General features: G+C 42.4%; 1 protein-coding gene and 1 non-coding gene across 2 annotated transcripts; both read right to left on the reverse strand.

Moving 5' to 3' along the window:
- Positions 1-3,785: 3,785 nt before the first annotated feature.
- On the reverse strand, positions 3,786-22,826 carry TIMM23 (translocase of inner mitochondrial membrane 23). Its single transcript, XM_075109483.1, has 7 exons — positions 22,391-22,826; positions 21,890-21,948; positions 18,709-18,802; positions 18,422-18,506; positions 16,032-16,090; positions 13,344-13,454; positions 3,786-4,424 (listed from the first exon to the last, which is right to left on the reverse strand). Exons 1-7 carry the CDS (start codon positions 22,644-22,646, stop codon positions 4,309-4,311), a joined length of 780 nt encoding a protein of 259 aa, XP_074965584.1. The 5' UTR covers positions 22,647-22,826; the 3' UTR covers positions 3,786-4,308.
- LOC142064633 (small nucleolar RNA SNORA74) lies at positions 16,697-16,899 on the reverse strand. The gene has a single exon (XR_012663175.1). It is a non-coding gene; the product is annotated as a small nucleolar RNA SNORA74 (small nucleolar RNA).
- Positions 22,827-22,872: the final 46 nt, after the last annotated feature.

A 22,872-nucleotide genomic window follows, 5' to 3' on the forward strand; every position in this document is an offset into this window, starting at 1 on the left:
GGTGTGGTACGTCTCCTTTGCAAGACGGTTAACACAAAACCGCCGCGGCTCGTTGCCGAGTTAACGCCTGTTCGGATGCCGCGGCAGCCGTGCTTCCATCCCCGCCCCGGATTCGCAGGCTCCCTTCTGCCCGCAGTCACGGCCAGGCAACCGGGCACCAGGCGCACGCCTAGCGGGTAACTCCTGTCCGTTACTGCGCTGACATGTAGGCCCCCGGACCCGCGGCTGCCAGGTCTAAATCACCCGGCCTTCACTCAGCTGCTGTAAGAAATACAGATTTAGACAAAAATGACGTTTGTTTCTTATAACTCTTGAATACCTAAGGAGGCCTTGCGGATGTTAGTGGCCTTCAGTCCTCTCCTCGCCCGGCTGTAGAACATCTCTGGTCTGGCTGCTCAAGTTAGTTATTCTCTGGCTCTTGGGCTCTCCTGGGTTTTGAACGTCAGACTCCCTGCATGTTTTCTTCCTCCCCTGAGGATTTCCCGTTCCTTTAAACTGGTAGAAGCGACTTAATCCAGGCTGCGGTGTAGCATGAAGAGAACCTTCTCATGAGGCAGCATGCAGCGGGGCCTGGCGGCCTCTCCACGGCCGGGGCCTGGCTTTCACGGGTGGGGGTGCCTATGCACAGCTTTTAGAAACGGACTAGAGGGTCTTTGAAGACCCCACATGCAGCACTCCTGAATGTGTATCCTGAGCATAGCTTTTAAAGGCAGAGAAAAATGCTTCAGGTCTTCCAAAAACAAGGAAGCTAGAGTAGCCGGAGCAGAGACTGCAATTCTTGCCTTCTCCGGCTAACATTTGGAGACCTTTTTTTCAGCAATCGGAGATTACCGGATTGCACTGAGGGATGGGGTCCTCTCGGAAATGCTTAATTCTGCTTCCTCCCTGTGGAGCTGGAGCAGTTACCTCCCACTTCTCCCTCAGCTGAGTTGCTGTAACAAATGAATCCTCCTAAATCGCTTCGGTGCAAAATAACCCAAATGCTTTGTGGTCACATAATGCTCGTATTGGTGGAACTACGGAGCTTTGAGGCTAATTTCAGCTGAGAGACCCTTCTCAAGACGAGCGCGTGCCTGGGGAAGGCCTGTACACCCCTGCCGCCGAGAGCGGGTCCTGGCAGCAAGGGAAGGTGCCCCAGACTCGAGCGGCGCTCACGGGGCAGGTGGGGGAGACACTTAGGGGGACACAAGACCCGTATTAATGGTGCTGTGACAGTCCCAGGACAGGCTATAGTACCCTTTGGTGTCCCCTGCAGGGCCTGGCATTCGCCAGCACAGGCCAATACTCGCAGAGTACACAAAACTCTGCTTATACCAACTTCCTAACTAGCTAGAATTTATTACGCACAGGGGTAACCTGCTGTTAAAGCGTAAAAAAGGATCCCCCCCCACCTTTTTCAGTCCCAGAGTAGGTCAGAGGAAACAAGCGATGAACGCTGGATCGTTTTTCTGCCCTAGCATACATTTCCCTCCTGTTTTCAGAAGCAGCTTCTGCTGCACTGAGGAAGCTGGAGATTCCTACCACATGACCAGTGATTTTTCAACAAATTCCCCCAACTGTAAGAGAAGCCACCTGCTGACAGGCCATGGTGAAATTGCCTCTCTCTGTTCCAAAGACTACTCAAAAGCAACTTTACAAGATTCAAAAAGCTTTCATTGCACCTGGTAGCTCAAGACTCCCTCACTTGCTGCCGCAGCTTGGAAAGCTGTCTCAGATCTAGCAGCAAAACTGGATGCCGTGGCTGGCACGGCAAGAGGCCAAAACGCTGCCCTGCAAGATGGCCGAGGTCTCCCCTGCTTACGTTTATGTAATGCTACATGGGAGGACTGCAAGTGGCCGCCAAATCCTGTTTGCAACATGCTTTTACTTCCTTTTATTCCTACTAAACTCAGTTATGCTTTTGGTCACAGCTTGAAGCAGCAGCTTTATACGATTGTTCGCCATTAAATTGTGAGCACAGTAAGCCTTGACACGGAACATAATGAGACCTTCTCTGTATTCCGTACTTAAAACCTACCTCCCTCGCTGCTGTCTCTGTGCTGGCTGCATTTCATACCGCAAGCTATGGATCACGCCATATACAAACGGGTTATGAACCAAAGCTTTTAATAGCCCTAGAAACACAGCTACTTCAGAAAAACGCACTCAGCTTTGCCCGAGGCAAGCAATTGCAGGAAATTCGGGGTTACTGCAGACCAGATAACATGCTAAGTTGTCTCAAGAGTCAGCCTAGATTTAAGGTTGTGGCAACTTTGAACTTAGAAAAGCTCATTCCTGCATACCTCTAGTGCACCTAAAGGAGGAAAGACATTTGACATTTCTTCACAGCTTTCCCGCTTCGATTAGGGGCAGAGAGCTCCTGGGTCACACTGCAGTCACAAAAAAGTCTCTAGCAAAACTAAAAGACATATGGCAAAGTTCCTGACACTTCAAAAGCAACCCTCCCCCACCACCAGCCCCCACACTGGCTATCAAGCCTTCGTCCAACGTTGCCAAGCATGTAGGAATGCAAGTCCTACTAACAGTGACCGAGAAACATGGGTGGGGAGGAAGTCACCCATGCCAACAGGGAGAGAAAATGCAGCTCAGGAAGAAAGTGCACGCATTTTCCTGATGTCCCACCCAACGGCACTGCACAGCTGGTGCCTATGTCACCTTTCTGCAGCCTGTGAGTAGGACAGTGTCTTTGGTGGATCAAAATCATGTGCTAGAAGGTCCAGCTCTGACACAACAGTAACACACAGCCCACTGAAGGACAGCGGAACATAAGGTTTAACAAGAAACAGCATTTATAAAGCGGGTGAGAAAAGGCTCGTTTTCTTTTTTATGCTACATCGAGTCAAGTGCTGGCTAAAGCAGACCTGGTACCCAGGCAAAGCTAATTGAGTTCAACTGTGAAGGCTCGTTAGCTAAAGCGCTTGCTCTATAAAAAGCCAGTCTGAGGTCACCTCCTCCTAAAGAGGCTTCCCAACAAAGCTGACTTTCTTCTTGGAGGAAGGTAAGGGCTACCACCTTCCTTCTGCTGCCTTTTTTTTTTTGTTTTTATTTTTCTTGAGTGCAACATAGTTATCAAGAGCTGTTTCAGTAGGGAGACTTCAAGTAAACTGTTTTGCATTAAGTTGTCTACTGAGAAATAAGCTTCTTGTTTTTCCCTTGCCCTGCCTTTGTGCTGTCTCAGACCTGTTTGTTTACGGACTCTGTTTAAAAACTGAAGGAGTGCTGTACAATGACTTTAATTACTGAACTAATTCACAATGTACTGTTTAATTTATCTGCAAACAATGCTTGGTATGTGGTTTAATTTGAACACCAGAGAAGGTGTAGGTTTGTCACAGCTCTTCATTCTGCCAATAACTTACAAATATCACTTGTTTGTGGCAGGGAAAAAGCTTGTTGCTAATTAAAAATCCTGTAATAGGCAATGAGAGGAATGTTAATGCTGCTTGATTTCTACCTGTTGGCTAAATGAGTTCTGAGATGCTGGAGCACCCAAGTGTCTTGATAATCCACTGGCAGCTGCTCTGCAACAGCAGCTGTAATGCATCCAGAAACAACCAGTTCCTTATTTATTAGAGCAAATAAGGGAACAGAGTCAAGCCCCGGTATGCCTCACCATCACCTCGCATCAGGAGACAACCACTCTGTTAGCTCACTTCCCCTCACTCACTAACTCCCCCAGGATTTTATCACATCGGTCCTTCAAAACGAAACTGTAAATACAAGTCACTGGATGCAGCACATTTTTGTCTTATCGGTAGTAAGAACAGCAAAGCACAGTAACAGTATTGCGTAAGTACCGCCCTTTTTATTAATTATGTCCCTTTTTACAGCTTACCCTGCGCTGCCAGAATAATAAGCCTTGCCCTGTACCTACGTAAGGCTCCAGCTGCCCGGGTGGTGCATGTTGAAAGACTGCAGCGAATAGCTCTATGGACACACTTTATTACGCAGCGCTGTTGTAGTTTACACAACCGAACAAGCCTGGCAGCGCAGCAGGTACAGCTATGTGACTTGAGCATGCCTCGTAGCTCTGGCCCAGGGCAGGTGGTGAGCGTGTCAGGGAGACTATCTCGGCGGCCGCTCTGCTTGCTTGCAGGTCCAGCAAATATTGCTGCCTCTCCAGCGACTGGCTGGCAGGAAGGAAAGGGCCAGTCCAGCTACACGGTGTCAAGAGGTTCCTCCCAGCATACCTTCCTTCGGTTTCACACTAATTGTAAATAAAATAGGAAAGGGCACCAGACAGATCCCGCAACTGATTTGGTTGGTGACTATGCAAGCGTGTCCTCTGCCCAGCGCTGGCTGCCCTGCTCAGAGGGACTGCCGGGCCATGGAGCCCTTCAGGTGCTCCCAGTTGTTGTAGAGTGCGTAGAGGCCAGTAAGCGTCAGACCTGCAACACCACCTCGTGCCACCCCACGCAATCCACCTGAAAAAGAGAAACAGATTAAAACCCATTAAAGTCACATCAAGGAAATGGTCTGCTACTGCAACCTCCACGAAGCTGTTCAGATCCAGAGGCACCTTAATGAAACAGTTATTATTTTTGAATTAATTTCCAGAAAGGGTACCTGTGCTAACACTACTGTCCCCTCAAACCTGCTGCCAGGCTCAAAACAGGTCATTCCTGAGCCTGACACTAACTCTGCTGGTGTGACTGCCTCTCAGACTACGTTAGCACTACTGCTCGAGTGAACCCCTACAGAGCACTTGAAGCAAAGCTGGCTCTTCCATAGTCCTACTTTACCTATTCCATCTGCCCTCAACACAGGTGTTTACAGACAGATATGATCTCTTCCTGCTTTAAGAACTCCTCCATTTAGGATTTCAGATGAGGAATAATAATCATGTTCATCAGTTACAGTAACTAGGTCTGGGGCAGAGGGGAGGAGAAAAGGCAGGAGGGAAATAAGTGAACACAACAGCAGCTGAGGTGGATGTGATCCTGGGTGCCAGATTCATGAGGGCCACCACGCAGAACTTAGCACAGCTTTTGTGTCTTTGGAATTTTAAAGCCTTTTGAAAAAAATCAAAGCAGATTAAAGGGATCAACTGGCAAGAATTTACTAGGGCATACACTGAACAACCTTCTATTCTTACTATTATTAATCTGCAAAATTATCATCTTGCAATGGCAAAAATTGAGTCACACACACTATTAAAAAATTGTTATTTTTACTGCTTGCTCAAGACTTGGAAGTTTCTGCAAGTTGTGAATGTAAAAATACAGGGCAAGTGTGGTTAATACCTGGAGCCAGCACGCCTGGCGGGAGCTAGGAGTCAGCATCACAACTCCGTTCCACCCATGTGAGGGTTGTGGTGTACAGGGGCAGAAGTAGAGGCTTCTGCTGATTTTACTAAACAGCAGAATGTTTCTATTAGTAGCAGAGCCTTGGTAAAGCTCCCAGAATGCACTATAAATGCATAGGAACACCTGAGTGTACGACCCTCAATACCAGGAAAACTTCCCTGAGTTTGGTTCTGCAATATTTATCAATCCCAGCTGAAGCAACTTAGATAATGTGTACAGTATATAGAACAGGGCCAGTTTCCACTTAGAGCTAGATAAAACCTTACTGCTTTATTGGTAAAACTGACAGTGGAATTCAGGTTCTTCAAACTTGAAAAGAAATGCATCTCGGTAATCAGTGACTCTTTTTAATTTTATTTTTTCCATTCTGGGTCATGAAGTTGCCTCACAGAATCGCATTTAGGCTTGTAGTGGGGCAAGATGCTGTTGGTGTCAGCTAGGCTGAGACTGCATTACCTGTGCTGCAGGATTAAATGGATTTCATTGGCGTTGTTAAACCTGCTCACGTTGCCCAGGCATGTAATGAAACCAAGAAGCTGCAGAGGTTGGACTTGGTACTAAAGGTCTCGTCTAGCCATAGTTTCTAGAAATTTCATTGCCAGACTAGCTGTGATATAAGCCTAGCTGAGGTCACTACACTAACTGTTGAACTCAGCATAGGAAAGCCATGCTGTTTATGCGCCTACATGCCTAAATCAGGATTTAGGAATGCTAAAGTAGACTTCTACTTTTGATAATTCACCCTGGATTTGTTGCACAAAAAGCTTTTCTCATGAACGGGTTGCAGCTGGGTACACAGAACTAACCATGTGCGAGCAGCTTCTGGCAAACAGCCACAGGTGAAATTTAAAGAACACTTTGTGCAAAACAAATATTTGAGATAATCTGTAAAAATACTAACTCCTCGTTACTTCTGGGGAAAAACGAATAAAACATTACAGAGCTTCATTTTTCTGCTGCTTATATTAGGAAGTAATTGCTTACAGAAGAAACTCCCAAAGAGGGCTCCTAACCATGCTGGTGTTCAGGGAAATGCACAAAACATGGAACAGCCTCACAGAACTCGGCGCGGTACAGAGCTACGACTATTCCTGTAGGCTCTTCCCCCAGCCCCCAGGTCCAATTCCTCTCCTTTCCCCTTAAAATCTTAGTCTTCCTAGGATGAAAGGTATGTTGAAGGCTAATCAAGCCTGGTTCCAAATTCTGGAAGTTAGGAATGCACAAGAAAGGTATCTTCTTTAATTTGGATAGCTGAGCTACTTCCTAGCATCCATGCAGGCTTGGACACAGTGCTGCTAAGATGTACCGCTCATAACACAAAAATGTTGTTAATATTGTCACATGCTGAGGTCAGCCAGGTGAGGACGGCAGCTGTGAATCAATCCACTTACAAAGAGACAACTGCTGGGCCTAAAGCAGTCTGTGGGTCTTGCAGACAACTTAAAGGCTTGGCTGAAGATGTTTCAGTGGAAGTCTGTTTCACAAATGGGAACTAAACTTGTGCAGTTGATACAGGTGCATTACTAAGCGAGTTAGAAAAAAATCCAAGAAGAAAATTCCTAAGAAATATTTCTTACCAGGTTCCCTATGCCTCTGCTACGAAATTTTACCAGTAATTTGTATTGTAGCAGTTCCACCTGGTTTCTGAGCTATCTGCAGTAATCACAAAAAAAGGGGGAGAACACTTCCCTTTCCCCAACTGCTTAGATTTGCATTTGAGTAAATACCTCCAGGTCTGTGGCAGACATCAAACAGTAATGCACTGTAGAGTGCAGCCCCGTTGCTGGGCAGGAAATGTTAAGCCCTCTGAGAAGACTACCTTGTTAAAAAAAAATAAATTCTCCACTCCCATCCCAGCTGTGTTTGCATGATAGAACATGTTCCCACCCCTCCTCTGCAATCACTCTCTGCAAGCCTTTGATACCCAGTCTGCCTTAACAAACCCTGCTAGAAACATGGTCGTAAGCCTCTAACCTTGCATGTCTGAATAAGATAAGTTAAAGTTCCACCTGACAGACATTTCTGAAAGCAAGTATTTTGAGATCAGCAACTTACACAATAATTGAGAAGCTGCTATAGGGTTTCCAAAGATATATCTGATGCTCTCTAAATAAGAATTTAGTTCTCTGTTAGGCTTTAGCTGCTGCACCCTTTCACCACAGAGTATTGTCCCTCTTTATGCATTTAAAATAGGTTTCAGAGTACACTGTGCAATGACACACAGCATTCTAATAGCGCAGCTTTGCATTGCTTCATAGCATGATCCACTCCTAATAACAAAATTGACTCATATAGTAGGTAAAACCATTATCTGTATTGCATAAGATGAGGGCAGAATCTTCCATTTAGGACCTGTCTCTATTTTCAGAATGTGTTAATCTACGATCCTGGGATAGTTCCTGGGATGTTTAAAGCAAGACTCATCCAACAGCAAACCTTAGAAATACCCTAACTAAAAACCCAGACCCACATATTTACACCAAACAGAAGAAATGTAATAGTTATGTTGTAATTAATTTTCTGCTTCCCAATCTCTCTCTCTCAGATATTCAGAATGCAGCCAGTTTCTATTCCGTTAGGGCTTCCAGAAACAAAAATATTTTCAAATGGTTTAAAGGGCTTGACCTTTCAAATGTAAAAGGCAACCTCAGTTTTGCTCCAGATTCAAGCACAGTGGTAGCTAACCAGACCCTCTGAACCATCAGGGCAGATATTTGTTTGAACATCTGTGGGTGGTCCTATGTCAATAGAAAATTCAAATGGTTTCCTCCTGCTGCTCCACGGGGGTCGTTTTATGAAATGATGTAAGTGTGGGCAAAGTCTGTGGGTATAGAAATTACTGAGGAAACTGATAAACTTCTTTTTGGAAACAAGACGCCTTCCAGAAAAGCATTTCTACTTCCTTACTGCTGCAGCTAAGGCTGTATTGTGGTTAAAATACAGAAACAACAAAACTTGAAACGGGGAAAATGTCCCGTAGTTACTGTGGTGTGAAGGCTAAATTAAAGAAACAGTAAGAGTTTAGAATTTAATTTACAAGTTTAGAAGTATTAAAGCTGTTGAAATTACTTTGCAAACATTATTAAAATTCCCTATTTTCCTTACTGAGTGAAAGCAGCAGCACCTGACTGCTGGGAGACTCCTTCAGCTACAGTGATTGGCAGCAAGAACCCTGCAAATCCCTGCAGCACTGAGAACCTGGTTCATTGTTTCTGCTTAGCAGAGCTGGGCAGAAGGCAGCACTGCTTTCAGCGGTCATGCGTGTTCTTAGACATTAGCCCTCAAGTAACAAAGAAAGCCTCAACAAGCTATTACCTGTGGCGCCTGCTTGTAGTTTGCCCTTATCTCTTTCTTATTTCAGATCCAAAACAAAATCCTTTCACTAAACACCATTTGACTAATAGTCCTATAGACCTGTTATGTTAAAAGCAGGTTTTAACAGAGGTTCTTGATTTCTAAAATCCCTGGCAGCTCTGAACTTTTAAGTTCAGAAGTAAATCTTTTACTTGCTTTTCTCCAAATAATGCAGAAAATTAGAATATCTCGGGGCCATACCTGCAGCAGTCTGCAAAAAGCTGTTTTTTCCCTCCCTCCCCACCAAGCAGAAACAAGAAAAAAAAAAAGCCCTGCCTGGCCCAAAGAAAAACACAGATTGAGCCCACAGGGAAGAGGCTTTTATGGCTCAAGAAGTAGTTAGCTAGTAAAACTGCCCTGAACTCCTACCCACCAAATGTCACAAAACTGATTGTTTTGAACAGGATGTCACTGGCTCTGGCCAGACTTTACTGCTAGCAATAAAACATTTAGCCCTTCTTAACTCATAACGTATTGACTTTTCAGAGTTGTGTTCTGAGGTCTCAAAATGACAACTACTCCCTTCTGCTACTGCAAGCATGCGATTCCCTTCTCTTCAAGTGCACGCCATTTCATACCGCATTATGTAACATCTGTTGTGCAAAAGGCATGCGATGCTCTATCCAGTGTCGGGTTTCTACTGCACAGAAGTACAAAAACCAAAGTAATTTAGCTTGTCCAAAGCATTACTTTATTTTTGTTCCTGTTTTCCCTAACCTCCAGAGGGAAAAAAATTATCTAAGAAAAAGAACATCTAAACCTGTGTCACCCTCAGATAACAGGTAAAGGTTATTTAACTTTTTTGCTTACTGAAGTCTCTGTCGGGGATTTCAATGAGAAACTAATGGTTGTCTCACTGGGTCAGACCAAAGTCCCACCGAGCTCAGTATCTTTTTTCCTAAGTGATCAATCCTCTCTGTTTGAGGAGGAGTGTAAGATCCTCAGCCAGCTGTACCTCTGTGGCATGATGACTTGGAACCACGTGCATTTTCATGGTGGGAGGGAATAATAGTGACATAGTGCACAGTGACAATCGTCTTTTTGATTTTTTTTTGTTACTTTCAGAGACTAATACAATAAAGAAAAAACAAACTAAAGAGGCTTGATTTAGAAGAGAGGTTGAAAATGCATGCAAGAGGGCTAAATGTTTGTTTAAGGTATGTTAGTATTTGTGCTTAGTAACATTTATCGGGAAAAAACCCTTTTGGCATAACAGATCTTAATTTCTGCCTTTGCTTGAAGTGGAAGTATAGAGAATTGTATCTTATTAAATGGAAAAGCCATCCTCATGGACTTAGGATATCAGACTCCCTTTCAGCAAAACTCAAACAGGGATGACAAAGTTGCAGTAACTTTTCTATTATGTATGCCACTGGCAGAGGAACACAAAGGGTTTGCTTTCATTTGTCACTCAACTTCTACCCAGAACATTCAGTGTGAGCTCAAAACACAGCTTCCATGAAGTTGCAGGTCTAGTGTAGCAAGTTAATACTGTACTCACATTGCTACATTTGGGCTAAAATCTAGGAAGTAATCTTGGTATTAAATTTCATTTCGAACAGACGTGAAAACTAGAGATCACTTTGAACTAGTTGATCCCTTTGACCAAAGTTCCTCAAATTAGTTTTACTTTCACTCAGTTCAGCATCTGTTAACCTAAGCCATACAGCGTGCTGAGATGGATTACCGCTAACACTTGGTTTAAAATGTCAAGTTAACAGTATCTGACTCACTCCGAGGACTTTCAGAAGTCCTGGGGACTTAACTGCTTCAGTCACTTGCAATGGGGAACTTTCAGTGATTAGCACATACTTCCAGTGAACAGTGGAGGGCTGAACCTCCAGTCTTCACTTGCAGACTTTTTAATCTCACGCACAAGCTGTGTGTTAAATAGCCTTTCACAAAACAGCTCCCCATCCAACGGCTTTAGAATGTGCGTATCTTGGGAAGCCTTTTTTGTTTGACTGCTGGCATTTTGGTAATGATTAACACCTCAACAAGGACAAATTGTGAAAACTGGGACCAGTTTGGGGCAACACATCTCACCTTCAAAAAGCCTTCCCACTACATTTTTTTTTTCCTGTCCACTCATGCCCCTCAGCAAAGGCTTAATCATTTGGGAAATTCAATCTAGGCTTTGCAGTGTACCCAAGAGTATTTTTCAGTGCAGCAGGGTTGCTGATGTGATTCCTCCATCAGTGCTAGGTTTAAACATGAACCAGAGTTTTAATAAAAAAGCCTGCCATACTTTATACAGTTTCTTCTTAAATATGTTCCTCTTTACAAATCAGGAGTGATGGAAGTGGGAAATCTGAGCGTTAGAACAGCACTGCCTCCAGCTCTGTATCCACCCTTTGTGGATTACAGAACAGCCTTGATTTGAAATGGCGTGTTTCTGGGATTTTCCAGCTGACACTAAAATACGGGGATTTAAAACAGAAATGTCCCTGATGGCTTTCAAACTTACTTTTTTTTTTTTAATGCCAACACAACACGGCATTCCATGTGACACAGGGAAGGATTACAATCTTGATGTACGTCTCAGATGTGGACTGATCATTTGCATATGGTTTGAATGTTTGAGATTTTGTTTAGGTAAATATATGTTATGCTGGGTAAAGGCATAACTTGGAGGGAAGCTTTACTATACAGATTTAGGAAGGGCATTTTGGTATAAAGTGGCAGGAAAGGAAGCACGGGAGAGGCAGCAAGAGGGGACTGAACATGAAAGAAAAAAAGGAAAATAAGATTGAAATTAATTCTTCAAACAGATGTGAATATCATCTTTTTCACTTCCAGAACTAATCCTTGACCTCTAAAGTCTACTGTGCCACTCAAATTTCCTGTATATGGTGAAAAATTTATTTCTCAGGTTTCTGTGCACTACAGTTCATATGTACAACATACTTGAAGCACAATACTGTAATAAAAGTCCCACTGTGCTCTGGTAAGAAAATTCTGTAGTGTGAGATGACTCTGCATGTGACTGGAGTAGTTATCCATGGTTGCACTGTGCCAAAGAAAGACTGCATATAATGCCAGCTCTGTGCTACTGAAAGGTAAGGGGGAAGCTTCTCCTGGAGTGTAAGATGGCAATTCTCATTCTTATGATAACTTCCTACAGAAAATGTTAGAATTCTATACTGCTATCCTATCCAGCTGCTGTTGGCAATCTGGCATATCACTCCCCAAATAAGTAGTTGATTACAAGAGAGCTATGTGCTTGCAAGGTTAAGTGCACAGGCTAGTCTTTACAAAAGCTGCTCAAGCAGATTGCTTCTGGTTTCAATTAGTCTAGGCCAACAGGAAAATAAGACTTCTCAAACTGTTTTGCTGGCCTTCAGGAACACTTAAGGTGCTGAGGCTCAGTTAGATATGCAAAAGTACATAGATTGATTCTAGAAGTATCTCCTCAGTAAAACACAGGTGAATCATTTACCCAAACCTTTATCGAGGTACTAAAACTTGTATTTTTCTTTTCCTGTGGTAATGTCAATCTGTGGTACCCAGTAGTCCTCTAAAAAAGATAATCCCTCCAATTGTTGTGCTTGGAATATGCGTTAATAGGCATTTTGCTGATGGAGCTCAGACCCTCTCTTCTGCAAACAATTCAGCATGCATCAGCAAACTAACCTTAAATCCATGCTGTTCTCAAATAACAGCGTTTGTTGGCTTTGACCACTGTGCAAAGACTAGAGTCCTACCACAAGACAACAGTTTCACAAACAGCTAAGCAATAACTTTATAAAGACATTAGTTTCTGCATACTTTAATGATGTGAATTTGTAAAACTGGTTTACCAAAATCTTTTGTCTTAAGAAAAAAAATCCATGTTAAATTTGAATTCCTGATTTTCACTTTCTGGAATTTTTTATTAACCCTTATTTGGAAAGTAATTTTGCCTTGTGCTCTACTTAAGATTTACTGGATGAATATCACTTTCATTTATGCTTAGAGAAGGTAATCTCATTTTAATATTTCTAGTTATTGATGCTGTCTACTTCTGATGTTAAGCAACAATTTAAGCTTTTTCCTTTTTGGCACTAAAAAATTTTCAATTAGCTGAAAAAAGACACTTAAACGCATCACACCTAGCAGATAACTGAGACCTAATAGTTCAATATCCCCTAATCCACACGTTGTTTTTTCACACAGCTAAGACTGCTTATGGAAAACTTGCACTTAAAAAAAAATTCCCGTTGAATTGGATTCTTTCCAACTTGCACAGGACTAACAATATTCATGAGAGCCCAATTATGCCTGTTATGCACTGAATAAGCACTCAAATGTTTACTGAGATTTATAGTTAGATTGTACAAAATATACACCCAGCTCATTCTCAGCCGTGTTTTTCACTTATAGCAGGAATAAACCCAATAATTTCTCAAGTCCATGAGTGGATGCAGGCAGATGGGAACTCCTTCCAAAGTGAAACGGAGTGGGTGGGGAGAGGAATACACAGAACACAGCTTGACTGCATCAGGATGAAAATTATTACAAGTGATTCATGTGATAGTACCTGGAGCTGCAAAAAAAACCCCTACAATCTAGTTCTGTGTTCCTAGTGTACCATTTTTATACTGCCGATTTTCAGAGCAGGACAGTTATTTAGTAAAAGTAATGAGAATCCTAATAACTAGGATAAAGCACAAGAGGAAAACTAGAAATGTTTTGCTACTCTACCAGTGCTTTTGTATAGCATTCCTGTCAAGGTTCCAGCAGCTATGGTGTTCAGGTCATCTTCTGCGCCTCGTGTTTTTTCAATGATGACTCCAAACGCACTGTAAAGCAAAGCTGGGAAAAAAACCACATCAAAGATTAAAGTTAAAACCCCCATTCTCTGAGACACAAGGCTTAGAATCCAGGCTCATGTAACTATTTAGACTATGCTTCTGAAACACAGATTTTCTGTTTATTTAAAGGGGGGGAATCCTCTGCCAAATCCTGCCTTAGTTGCTTTTTCCAGACTTATTTCCATTTTACAGATATTTTTTCTTGCACTAGCTGTAGTTCAGTAATAAAATAGCATTCTTTATGACATCTAGTACTAACTCAAGACATGATAAATGTGTGGTATAAAGCACCGACTGAAGTTTAAGCCCATTTTGCTAGTCCAAATTTGTTTAAAAAACTTCTGAGGGTTTAATTTTGTACTGGCAGGCTTATATTGGCTTCTGTGGATGGTATGAAACTAAACACTTTCTAGGTAGCAGAGAAAATTGTTGCCTGCATGTGACTGAGATCAAATGCAAGTTAAGTGCAGCATTCAGATCATGTTACCAAGGGCTGGAGTACAATGGGCTACATTTCCCTTATAAATGACTATTAGGTTTCTTGGGATTTGACATTTACAGCTGCTTCACCTCTGCCTGCCTATGGAAACGTTGTCCCCAGAGGGCCCTTTGCTTTGGGACAACTTTGGGGACTGTCCTGGAAAGGATTAGAAAAAGAAATGCATGGGATTTTTTTGTACGGATGCATATATAATCTATGGATTTTGATGAAGGGAGAAGGCACTCCCATCCTCACCCCTCATGATATAATTATATTTAATGCTGACAAAGAACAGTAGAGCATGTCATTATTTTAAAGTGATAAAGACAGTGTGCCACTTTAATTCATCCCTTGTCTCCAAGAATTTGAAATCTTTACTTCTGCTAAAAAGCATGTAAATCCTTCATAAGCAACGACATTAATGTCGCTGAGTTGAACAGTAGCATCTCTCTCCATTCAGCAAACGTTTGGCAGTGGTATTCTACCTTGTCTTAGTAGCATGTAGTATCAATGTAGGGAAGGAAGAGCTGAATTCAACATTTTTAAAAATAGTTTAATACAGATGTTGCTACCTCTGCTCAGGAACAGAATGTCAAAAATTCAGTAGTGACAAAAGGAATCTTCAAGGTAGAGAAATGCTGCAAAAGTGAAGTAAGATGCAAAAATACGTCAGCTCCTTGAAAGGAACTTCTGTGGTAGCTAGGACAAGGCAGAGCTATACCAAATCCCAAAATATCAAGTTCTGCTTAACTCTGACTTGGGAAGCCATATTTTATAAGAAAAGTAACAATTTGTTACTGGAATGCACAAACATTTTCTTGAGTAATCTTTCTTCAAACACAGCTGAAAAAAACCTGTTAATGTGTCACTTAGCCTGGAACCTTGAACTGTAATGTGCCTGTATCTCTGTTTTCAGACATGTTTTGATTAGATTTGGAATAGAAAATAAAATTTAAAAAATATATCCCACCATGCAATTCCCTAGGCAATATTCACCTCTTCTGAAAAGTGCCATTCCCACTGTAGTTCAGGATCCCACCTCTAACCATGGCCTCTATATTATGCCTCAAAAACTGATGTCCGAGTTAAATGGCAAGTTAATCTGAGTCTTCAAAAACAAGACTGAAACAAAATGTAATAAATGCAACTTAGCCTATGCTTTGATTTATTTTTCAAAATTCAAAGCCACATAGACTGGGTTATAACATGACAATATCTCTGGTTTAAATATTGCAAATTTATCTTCTGTTACCACTTTGTGGGGCAATGAGTTCCATTGTTAATCTTCCTCAAAATAATTTCATCAGTTTTGGATTTCTCCTTTAAAAGTAACTGAGCACCCTTCGCTCTCAAGATTGGTAGGCTGGGGAGAAGCCAAAGAGCTAGTATCCTCTAGGGCATTAGTTATTCCACTGACATTTATGAAATCATCTGGAGTTGTTTTTCTGAGACAACTGATGTGATTTTATTTCCTGCCCCCTCCCCCTCCAAACCCCAGTTCACAGAAGTTTCTTTCTCATACATCAGGCTTTTGATAATTTTCTTTTCACTTTTTTTTCTAACTCATATCAGTTATAAGCAATGTTTAGATTTAAAGTGGGTGGTATCATATGTGATACTTCTAGCTAAGCTACCATCATAAAAGGAGAAATCTTTGTAGTCACCATCACATTTCTTCTACAGATAAATATTTTGTTGACTCTTTAACTGGAAACAGACATCAGGCGGTTGCTCACATGACACTGAGTCTCTTCTTAGGTTATTAAAGTTATTTCAGAAGTATTCAATTATAACTTGTGAATTAACTGGAGCTTATTAACAAGTAAGCATTACCTATAATTTTCAGTTATTCCATGGCTAAAGTTCTTGTTTGTAATATACTAAAGATTTTGCATTTTAATTACAGGCTTTGACTACTTATGCTTCAAATCCTATTTCAGCCTTTAATTTCCTTTTCAGTGTCTATTGAAATGCCCTCATGTCCTAAAGAAAAAACCTGCAGTTTTTCCTGATGGATTTCATAATGAAAATTTAGAGGACACACCTTCCCAGTTACATTTTTAACTGTTTCTCTTAGAAAATAATGAGTTTACTTACCCAGAGATCCCAGAGTGTTAGCCCATAATGCTCCTTGCCTTGTCACCATATTTAGAATTCTATAAAGGAGTTAAAAACATATTAAAACTTGCAGCTGTTTACACTGAGGCAGTGTTTATGATAGTAGGCATAATGTGTTTGCACTATACATTTGATTAATAAAACTGGAATAATGAACCAAAAGCCCTTCAAAACAAAACAGTAAGGAAAAGGACAGCTTGGTAATATGTAACCTCCTCTGCCACGCATACTACAAATAGTAATGCATGCGTGCAATACTGAAGGCAAATATTTAGTCCTGTCAAGTCTTAAGAAAATCTTCCTTTTCAAGTCAAACATGCACCTTACCAAGAATCCAATCTCTTTCCTTCAAATGACTTTCTAACCTTAGTTGATAAATGTTCCTGACACAGTGACTGCACGTAGCTGCTGAGAATGACTGATGCACTTATGCTGACTTAACAGGGCAAAAGAGCTCCAACAAAGCTAGAGTGCTCTTCTGGAAGGTACGAGCAATACAGAGACCATGTGTCACGGAGCATGGTGATGTCTGAACAAATGGGGTGGGTATTAAAAGCAAGTCTGAACGAAAAGAGGCAATCTCTTGCAATTCCATTTGCCAAACTTAGAACCCAGCAAAAGGTAAAGTACCCTGAGTATTTCTGTGTGTATGCTTCCAGACTAGCACTAAAGAGGGAAGGCAAATCTTTAGTGCACTCTCAGGGAAGCACAATGCCATTTCCTTTTGGCACCAGCTGCCTCCAGAACGGTGACAACAGCAGCCAGAAGGAATGACTGATGTTCATCTCCCAGCAGTGTAACACTATCACAGGCACAGCACTGCTCTGGACAGCTGACTACCACTGGAACTTAAGTTTGTCATCTAAAGCAACAAAAGTGTCACGCATTATGTTGCTTCTGATTTGAGTTCATTTTCTGCTACTGTTTTTTTTTAATATTTCATTAGGAGACTCAAGGCCATTATTGAATGTGGTTAGTATTCAGTTAAGTAATGAACTCAACATAATAGAAAACTTCATTTTGAAACATGAGAAAAAATCCAAGAGGCTAGGGTATTGATTATCTCCCCCTAATTACAAGCCCCATCCCTACTCTATTAACATTACATTAATTCTGAATTAGAAAATAATTTAATAACCAGGACACACTGAGATATTTGATGACAGGGGATTAAGAGCAACATTCAATTTAATAATAAAAGTAGTTTGTGTGTACATTAAGAATAAATACGAGGGAAATCTAGCTAGGCAAGTCTCTTCCTGGCATCTGAACAGAAACACATGGAACTTAATACACTGTTTCAAGGTGATGACCTTCAACAGGCCTTTCCCCTTGAAGGGCAAGGTCTACCAGCAGTGTGTGCACTGACTGCCACCTGCTGGGCTCGACCCATCAAGGTTTGTGTTTAACAACATCTTTTGTCTGACTCTACCCATTCCGAATAAAAAAAATACACTTCTGTTCGTCTAGAACATTATGGAAGAGTTACAATTATAGCAGGGAATACTTCGGTTCTATCGTTAATTCTAGGGATGGTAAAGAAAGGGATTAATATAGAAACAATACTTTAAAAGTAGCAGAGCCAGTATAAACTGTACTAGGAAATATGAAATTCCTCTTCTAAAATTTCCTTTTCCCAAAGTGTTCTGGAAGAGTGAAACTGGTTTCCTCCAGTTATTTCACTCCTGTACTTTCCTAAGTCTCCTTCACAGGCACTTAAGTTTTCTTATAGTTATGTCTGAACTACCAGTAATTGAGGAAAAAACCCAGTGTTCCTATCTTCAGTGTGTTCTTTGAAACAATCAGGTAAGGTGAAAACATGGGAATGCCATGGGTGTTCATGGATGCTGTAATCTAGAAAAACTTCCACCACGCAACGCTCGCTCAGCAGTGCGCACCTATGTCATCCCTAATGCAAATTCAGGCAGGCCCAGCTTCTGCATTTTAACCTCTTCCTGGTTTTGGTAAGTTTGGGAAGGAAGAGAGAACTCGCTCTCAGATAAGTCACAGCAAAAACAGTTCAAACCATATTGTGCTGCTTCTGGGAATACTTCAACAGATAAAACCACTGTTTTGACTTTGAAGTAGATACCTAGTAAATATCACAATAGTAATTTATTCTCAAATATTTACAGTAAGAGGACATAACAGTTGTCACTAAATGAAAAACAAAAACTGAACTGAAAATTATAACTAAAAACATTAAATTAAAACTAAAAACATTTCATAGCTCGATGAAGACAAACACTGACTCTCATTTGTCCTCCAAAACCCGATTATTTTTGCATTGTATTCAGATCTAACTTTGTCCAAGCTGGAAGAAACAACTCTGTCACTAAGGTGTACTTTTCTTGAGATTAAACACTTACTGTACATTTCTAGGTTTTGACCACGCCATATTCTGCGTCTCCTTCAAGCCAAGTCGCAAACCGTTCAGTGCACCAAACGCAGCCCCTAGTTAGCATGATACCCATTATTACTTTTTAAGAAGGAACAAAAAGAACAATACTAGAAGTAATTCAGTGCACAGACTGAAGTCAAATAGCTGTTTATGTAAGACTAGATTGCAGAACAAGGTATTTACAATCTCATCAATTACTATAGTAGAGACATGTCACCTGGACAGCTGGGAAAAGTGAAAAAAACAGCCACTTACCTGTCATACAACATCCTCCAATGGTAAAAAAGGCCAGCTCAAATCTGCCTCGAGTTTTGTTGGCTCCTGTGGGCAAGATAAACTCATCTGTATCCTGGGAAAAACAAAACAAACACACTCCTTTGTATTTTCCAGGTGTACCTGCTTCAATACATAGGCCATACTAAGTTGTTTTCTTTAATCCATACAATGACCTAAAGAAAAAGCAGATACAACCAGTGTTTCTGGAAGACTGCTGTCTATGCTAGCACAGAGGTGGGATATACAACAAGTATACTTCAACAAGAATGAAGAGAGAGTTTAGAAAGGCAAACTGAGAGCTTTTTTTTTTATTCTTCCCTAGCTGTCCTAGCTTTCTATAAATTATATCAGGCAGGTAAGGAACTCATATTGTGCGGGTTCTTGGTTGGTTTGGGTTGTTTTTTTTTTATAATGACTCTTTGCTTAAATATATATTATATCTTGCAGCAGGCAATACGAGACTCACTGCCCCCTAAAAACCTTCCTGTTGTCTTATTATGCAGCACTGTTTCCTCACTGAGCAATCTATACTGATGCAGTAATGCATTAAGGTTTCCCACTACTCTGACACTAAAGAAAAACTGCCTTTATACCAAAAGAGATATTTCCTTGCACTAAGTGACCTGTTTTGAAGACATGAATAAAGCAAGGAATACGTTCAGAACCTAGCAATAGTCAGGCATTAAATATGTGAGGTTGGTAGTTTTTCACTTGTGCATCTTTCTCCAACAGGGACAGCCTTGTGTTCTTGTAAATCAGATTGGTCTAAAAAGAGAGAGGAGTGGGATGATTACTAGCAGATGTGTAAAGGTGGGAAAGCACTTTTTCTATGTAAGGCATTGGCACGATGCACACATGGTGATAAGGTGGCTAAAGCAGTAAGATTTCTTTTTATGCTTCTGTGCTTTCCAGTCATAGTCTTATTCATGCCCCCATTTAACTGATATATGACCACAACTGCAGGCTCAAGTAGTTGCATTCTAAGGGGTTTTCTTAGCCCAAACTTGGCACTAAACATGGATGGCAATGCAGAAAGAATATACAACTTCTAAACTTATGAATACTTTATCAATAAACTGAACCTATAACATGGTTTCTATCTTCTCTGTAACCAGGTATTTGGAGAAATTCAGTGTGTAGTTAGCAGTTTCTAACAATTTTCACTGTTGTGCAAAAAGTCAAGATGAAGCAATCAATGTACGTAACCTCTATGTTCCTATAGAGACAACGACCTTGGAAGCCCATCCCCGTGGTTTCTGACAAAGGCTGGCATGCTATTTTATAATGCATACCTGCCGAAGGTAACAAAATCATTGCAGAAAACACATTGGTTTGTGCTACATTACTGGACTAACAAAGTGGGTTTTGAAGTCAGAGTACTGTTGGTTATTACGGGAAGGCACGATCAAAATCTAAGATTCTTGACAATAAGGCTGACTTTCCTTCTGCACTCTTAAAGCAAATGGATTGTCTTTAAATACAGGAGACCGTCACCCCCCTCCACACGTGCCTTCACAGACAAACCAATTTTAAAGGCTAATAATTTAAGCTCTTGTATTTTAAAATACATCAGCTACATATTTTTTCGTTGCATTTTTAGAATCAGAGAATGGTTAAGGTTGCAGGGGACTGGCAGAGACTTAGTGCAACCCCCTTGCTCAAAGCAGGGTCAGCTAGTGCTGGTGGCTCAGGGCACACCTGGGTTTTGCGCATCTCCAAGGATGGAGACCCCGCAGCTTGTCTGGGCAACTTGTTCAGGTGAAAAATTTGTTCTCACACTTAAATAGAATTCCCTTTTATTTCAATGTACTTGCTAGAGCTAAACAAAGATCAGTGAAGTGTTACAACACAAACTGTAGCCTCTAGTGTTATGTCAACAGGTATTTCTAGAACTGTTTTATAAGGTACTCACGACCCTAATGCCAATACTTTCTTTTCTTTTAAAACAAGGGGGTTTTTTTTAACTATTAGTATACACACCCTTTGTTCCAAAACCTGTTATACCATTTTTAACACTAACATGTTCCAAGATATACTGTACTAACTAAACAAGACAACTTTTTGGACGAGATCTAAATAATCACTTAGCAATTTTTTGACCACTCAGCACCAGCAGGCAAGACAATCATGTAGTGAATCCACTTCAGAGGCATACCCCTGTTTTCTACCATTATGGGAATGTTACATTGTAATCTTGACTACAACAGCTTCTAGTGAAAGAGAAATATAAAAAACCAGGCCCCAGAACTGCACTCAGAGATTTCCATTTACAAAGGAAGCAGTGACCCAGCGTACCATGAAACAAAAGGCACACAGATTAGCAGCTTATACTGTTGACCTTCAGTGTTACTTCTGCAAAATTTAATGTTGTCAGATAATATAAGCCATGTATATAAAAATATATAGAAAATATTAGCTAAATAAAATAATTGACATGTATCCTTATTGGATTAACTTAAACCTTTCCAGCTATAGCTAATATTGCTGAGAAAGGAAAACATTATATATATAGATATATTTTCCTTATGGTGGCCTAAGGGCCATCGTGTTATGCTAGCTAATATTAGGCTGTGTAAGAACAATAGCTACATTATTCTGTAGAATAACATGGAAAGCTCTACTTTATGATGGTCTCCCTTTAGCTGGGAGATGACATAAAGAAAGCAGTATGAAATTTGCTGCTGCTGTGATGACAACACATATTATGAGAAGGCCTGTATCACGTCTGGGGTTTGGCTGAACACCTCTGTAAACTGATTGAACTCATCACAGTACAGAAAGCTAATCCATCTAAGGCGTAGAGGGTTTCTGGCTCCTCTTATTGATTGAAGGGGCTCAGCGGTGGGTGTGACAAATGTCAGAACCTGTGTATGGTGTGTTGGGGCTGTATGCCTCCGAGCAGGGAGGGAGACCTCCTCTCTTCAATAGCAGCAGGCTTATATTGACACAAGTCTTGAAACTGTTTTTCTTCTCCTACATGCCATGGTACTGCAAGCTTTTATTAAGAACAAATACTGACGAAATCGTTCCTTTCAACTGCTCATCGGTTCAAGCCTTTGCACACACTGCACAGCAGCGCAGGATTTTTGGGGTCTTCATGTATGACCGTACAAACAACAGAATCTACTTCAACACAATAAAAAACAAGCTGCCTTCTCACCTGTACCAGATAGCGGGGGTCCAAGTTCAGATATGGGGACAAAGGACTCATTCCCGTTACTGAAAGGAAAAAAAAGAATACTTTAACACCAATTTCCCTAGTACCAGTTCCACATCCAGTAAGTTAGAGGGGGGCAGGCCTCCTCCGTGGCACCGGTGAAAATTCTGCCTTTAAGCTGCACTATTGATTAAAATACGACACCCCCTTTTTCTCAGGAAGCGCGGGTGGGACGGGCACGACATGCCGGCGACCAGCGCCTGTCGCGACACGCTGCCCCCGCCCGGGGACCGGCTGCAGCGGAACACCGCCTCCCCCTCCCCTCCGCACCCCACTGGCAGGGGCAGCCGGAGGGAGCCCGGCTTCCCGCGGGCGAGACGGCCAGTCAGCAGTCCCTCGTTGCCTCTCGTGCCCCCTCGTTGCCCCGGCCGCGCCATGTTTGATTTCCGAGGGCGGCGCCGCCGCCGCAGGCCTCGCCGGTGGCCCCAGCGCGCTGGTACTCACGTGGCACCCCGGCCAGGTCGGCGTGCGAGTACCCCACGCCGCCGCCGCCGAAGAGGCCGCTGAGGCCGGTGCCCTTGGAGTTGCCACCGCCCTCCATGGCGCCGCCGGGCCCCCCACCCGCCGCCACCAACACCACCACCACCACCACGACCTCCGCGCGCCGCCGTAAAGCGCTCAGCGCCGCTTTCCGGCCCGCTGCCGGCGGGGGAGGAGCGCAGTCGCCATGGTGAGGGGGGTGAGGCGGGCGGGGCGCCATTTTGCTGCCGGTGGTGGCGGCCCCCGTTCCCCCCTCACCGAACGCGACTCGGCCCCCGGCCCCGCCGCTCCTTCTGCGCCTCCCGCATAGGGGGGCGACCGGCGGGACGAGCCCCGGCGCTGCGGGCCGGAGGATGCGGAGGGGTAAAACCGCCGCCGTATCGTCGCGCCGTCCCCTGGGGGCGGCTGTCGCCTGGCCCCGGCGGCCGCTGGCGGGCCCGCGCGGC

The sequence above is a fragment of the Phalacrocorax aristotelis genome, chromosome 14 (genome assembly GCF_949628215.1).
Source record: "Phalacrocorax aristotelis chromosome 14, bGulAri2.1, whole genome shotgun sequence".
NCBI lineage: Eukaryota > Metazoa > Chordata > Aves > Suliformes > Phalacrocoracidae > Phalacrocorax > Phalacrocorax aristotelis.

Bases quoted from the DNA above. Each gene is read 5' to 3' on its own strand.
- TIMM23 (XM_075109483.1), bottom strand. From the start codon at position 22,646: ATGGCGCCCCGCCCGCCTCACCCCCCTCACCATGGCGACTGCGCTCCT. The intron at 21,949-22,390 runs GTGAGTACCAGC...TTTTCCTTTCAG, and splicing joins CGACCTGGCCGGGGTGCCAC to TAACGGGAATGAGTCCTTTG. The intron at 18,507-18,708 runs GTAAGTGGCTGT...CATGCTAACTAG, and splicing joins TGGAGGATGTTGTATGACAG to GGGCTGCGTTTGGTGCACTG.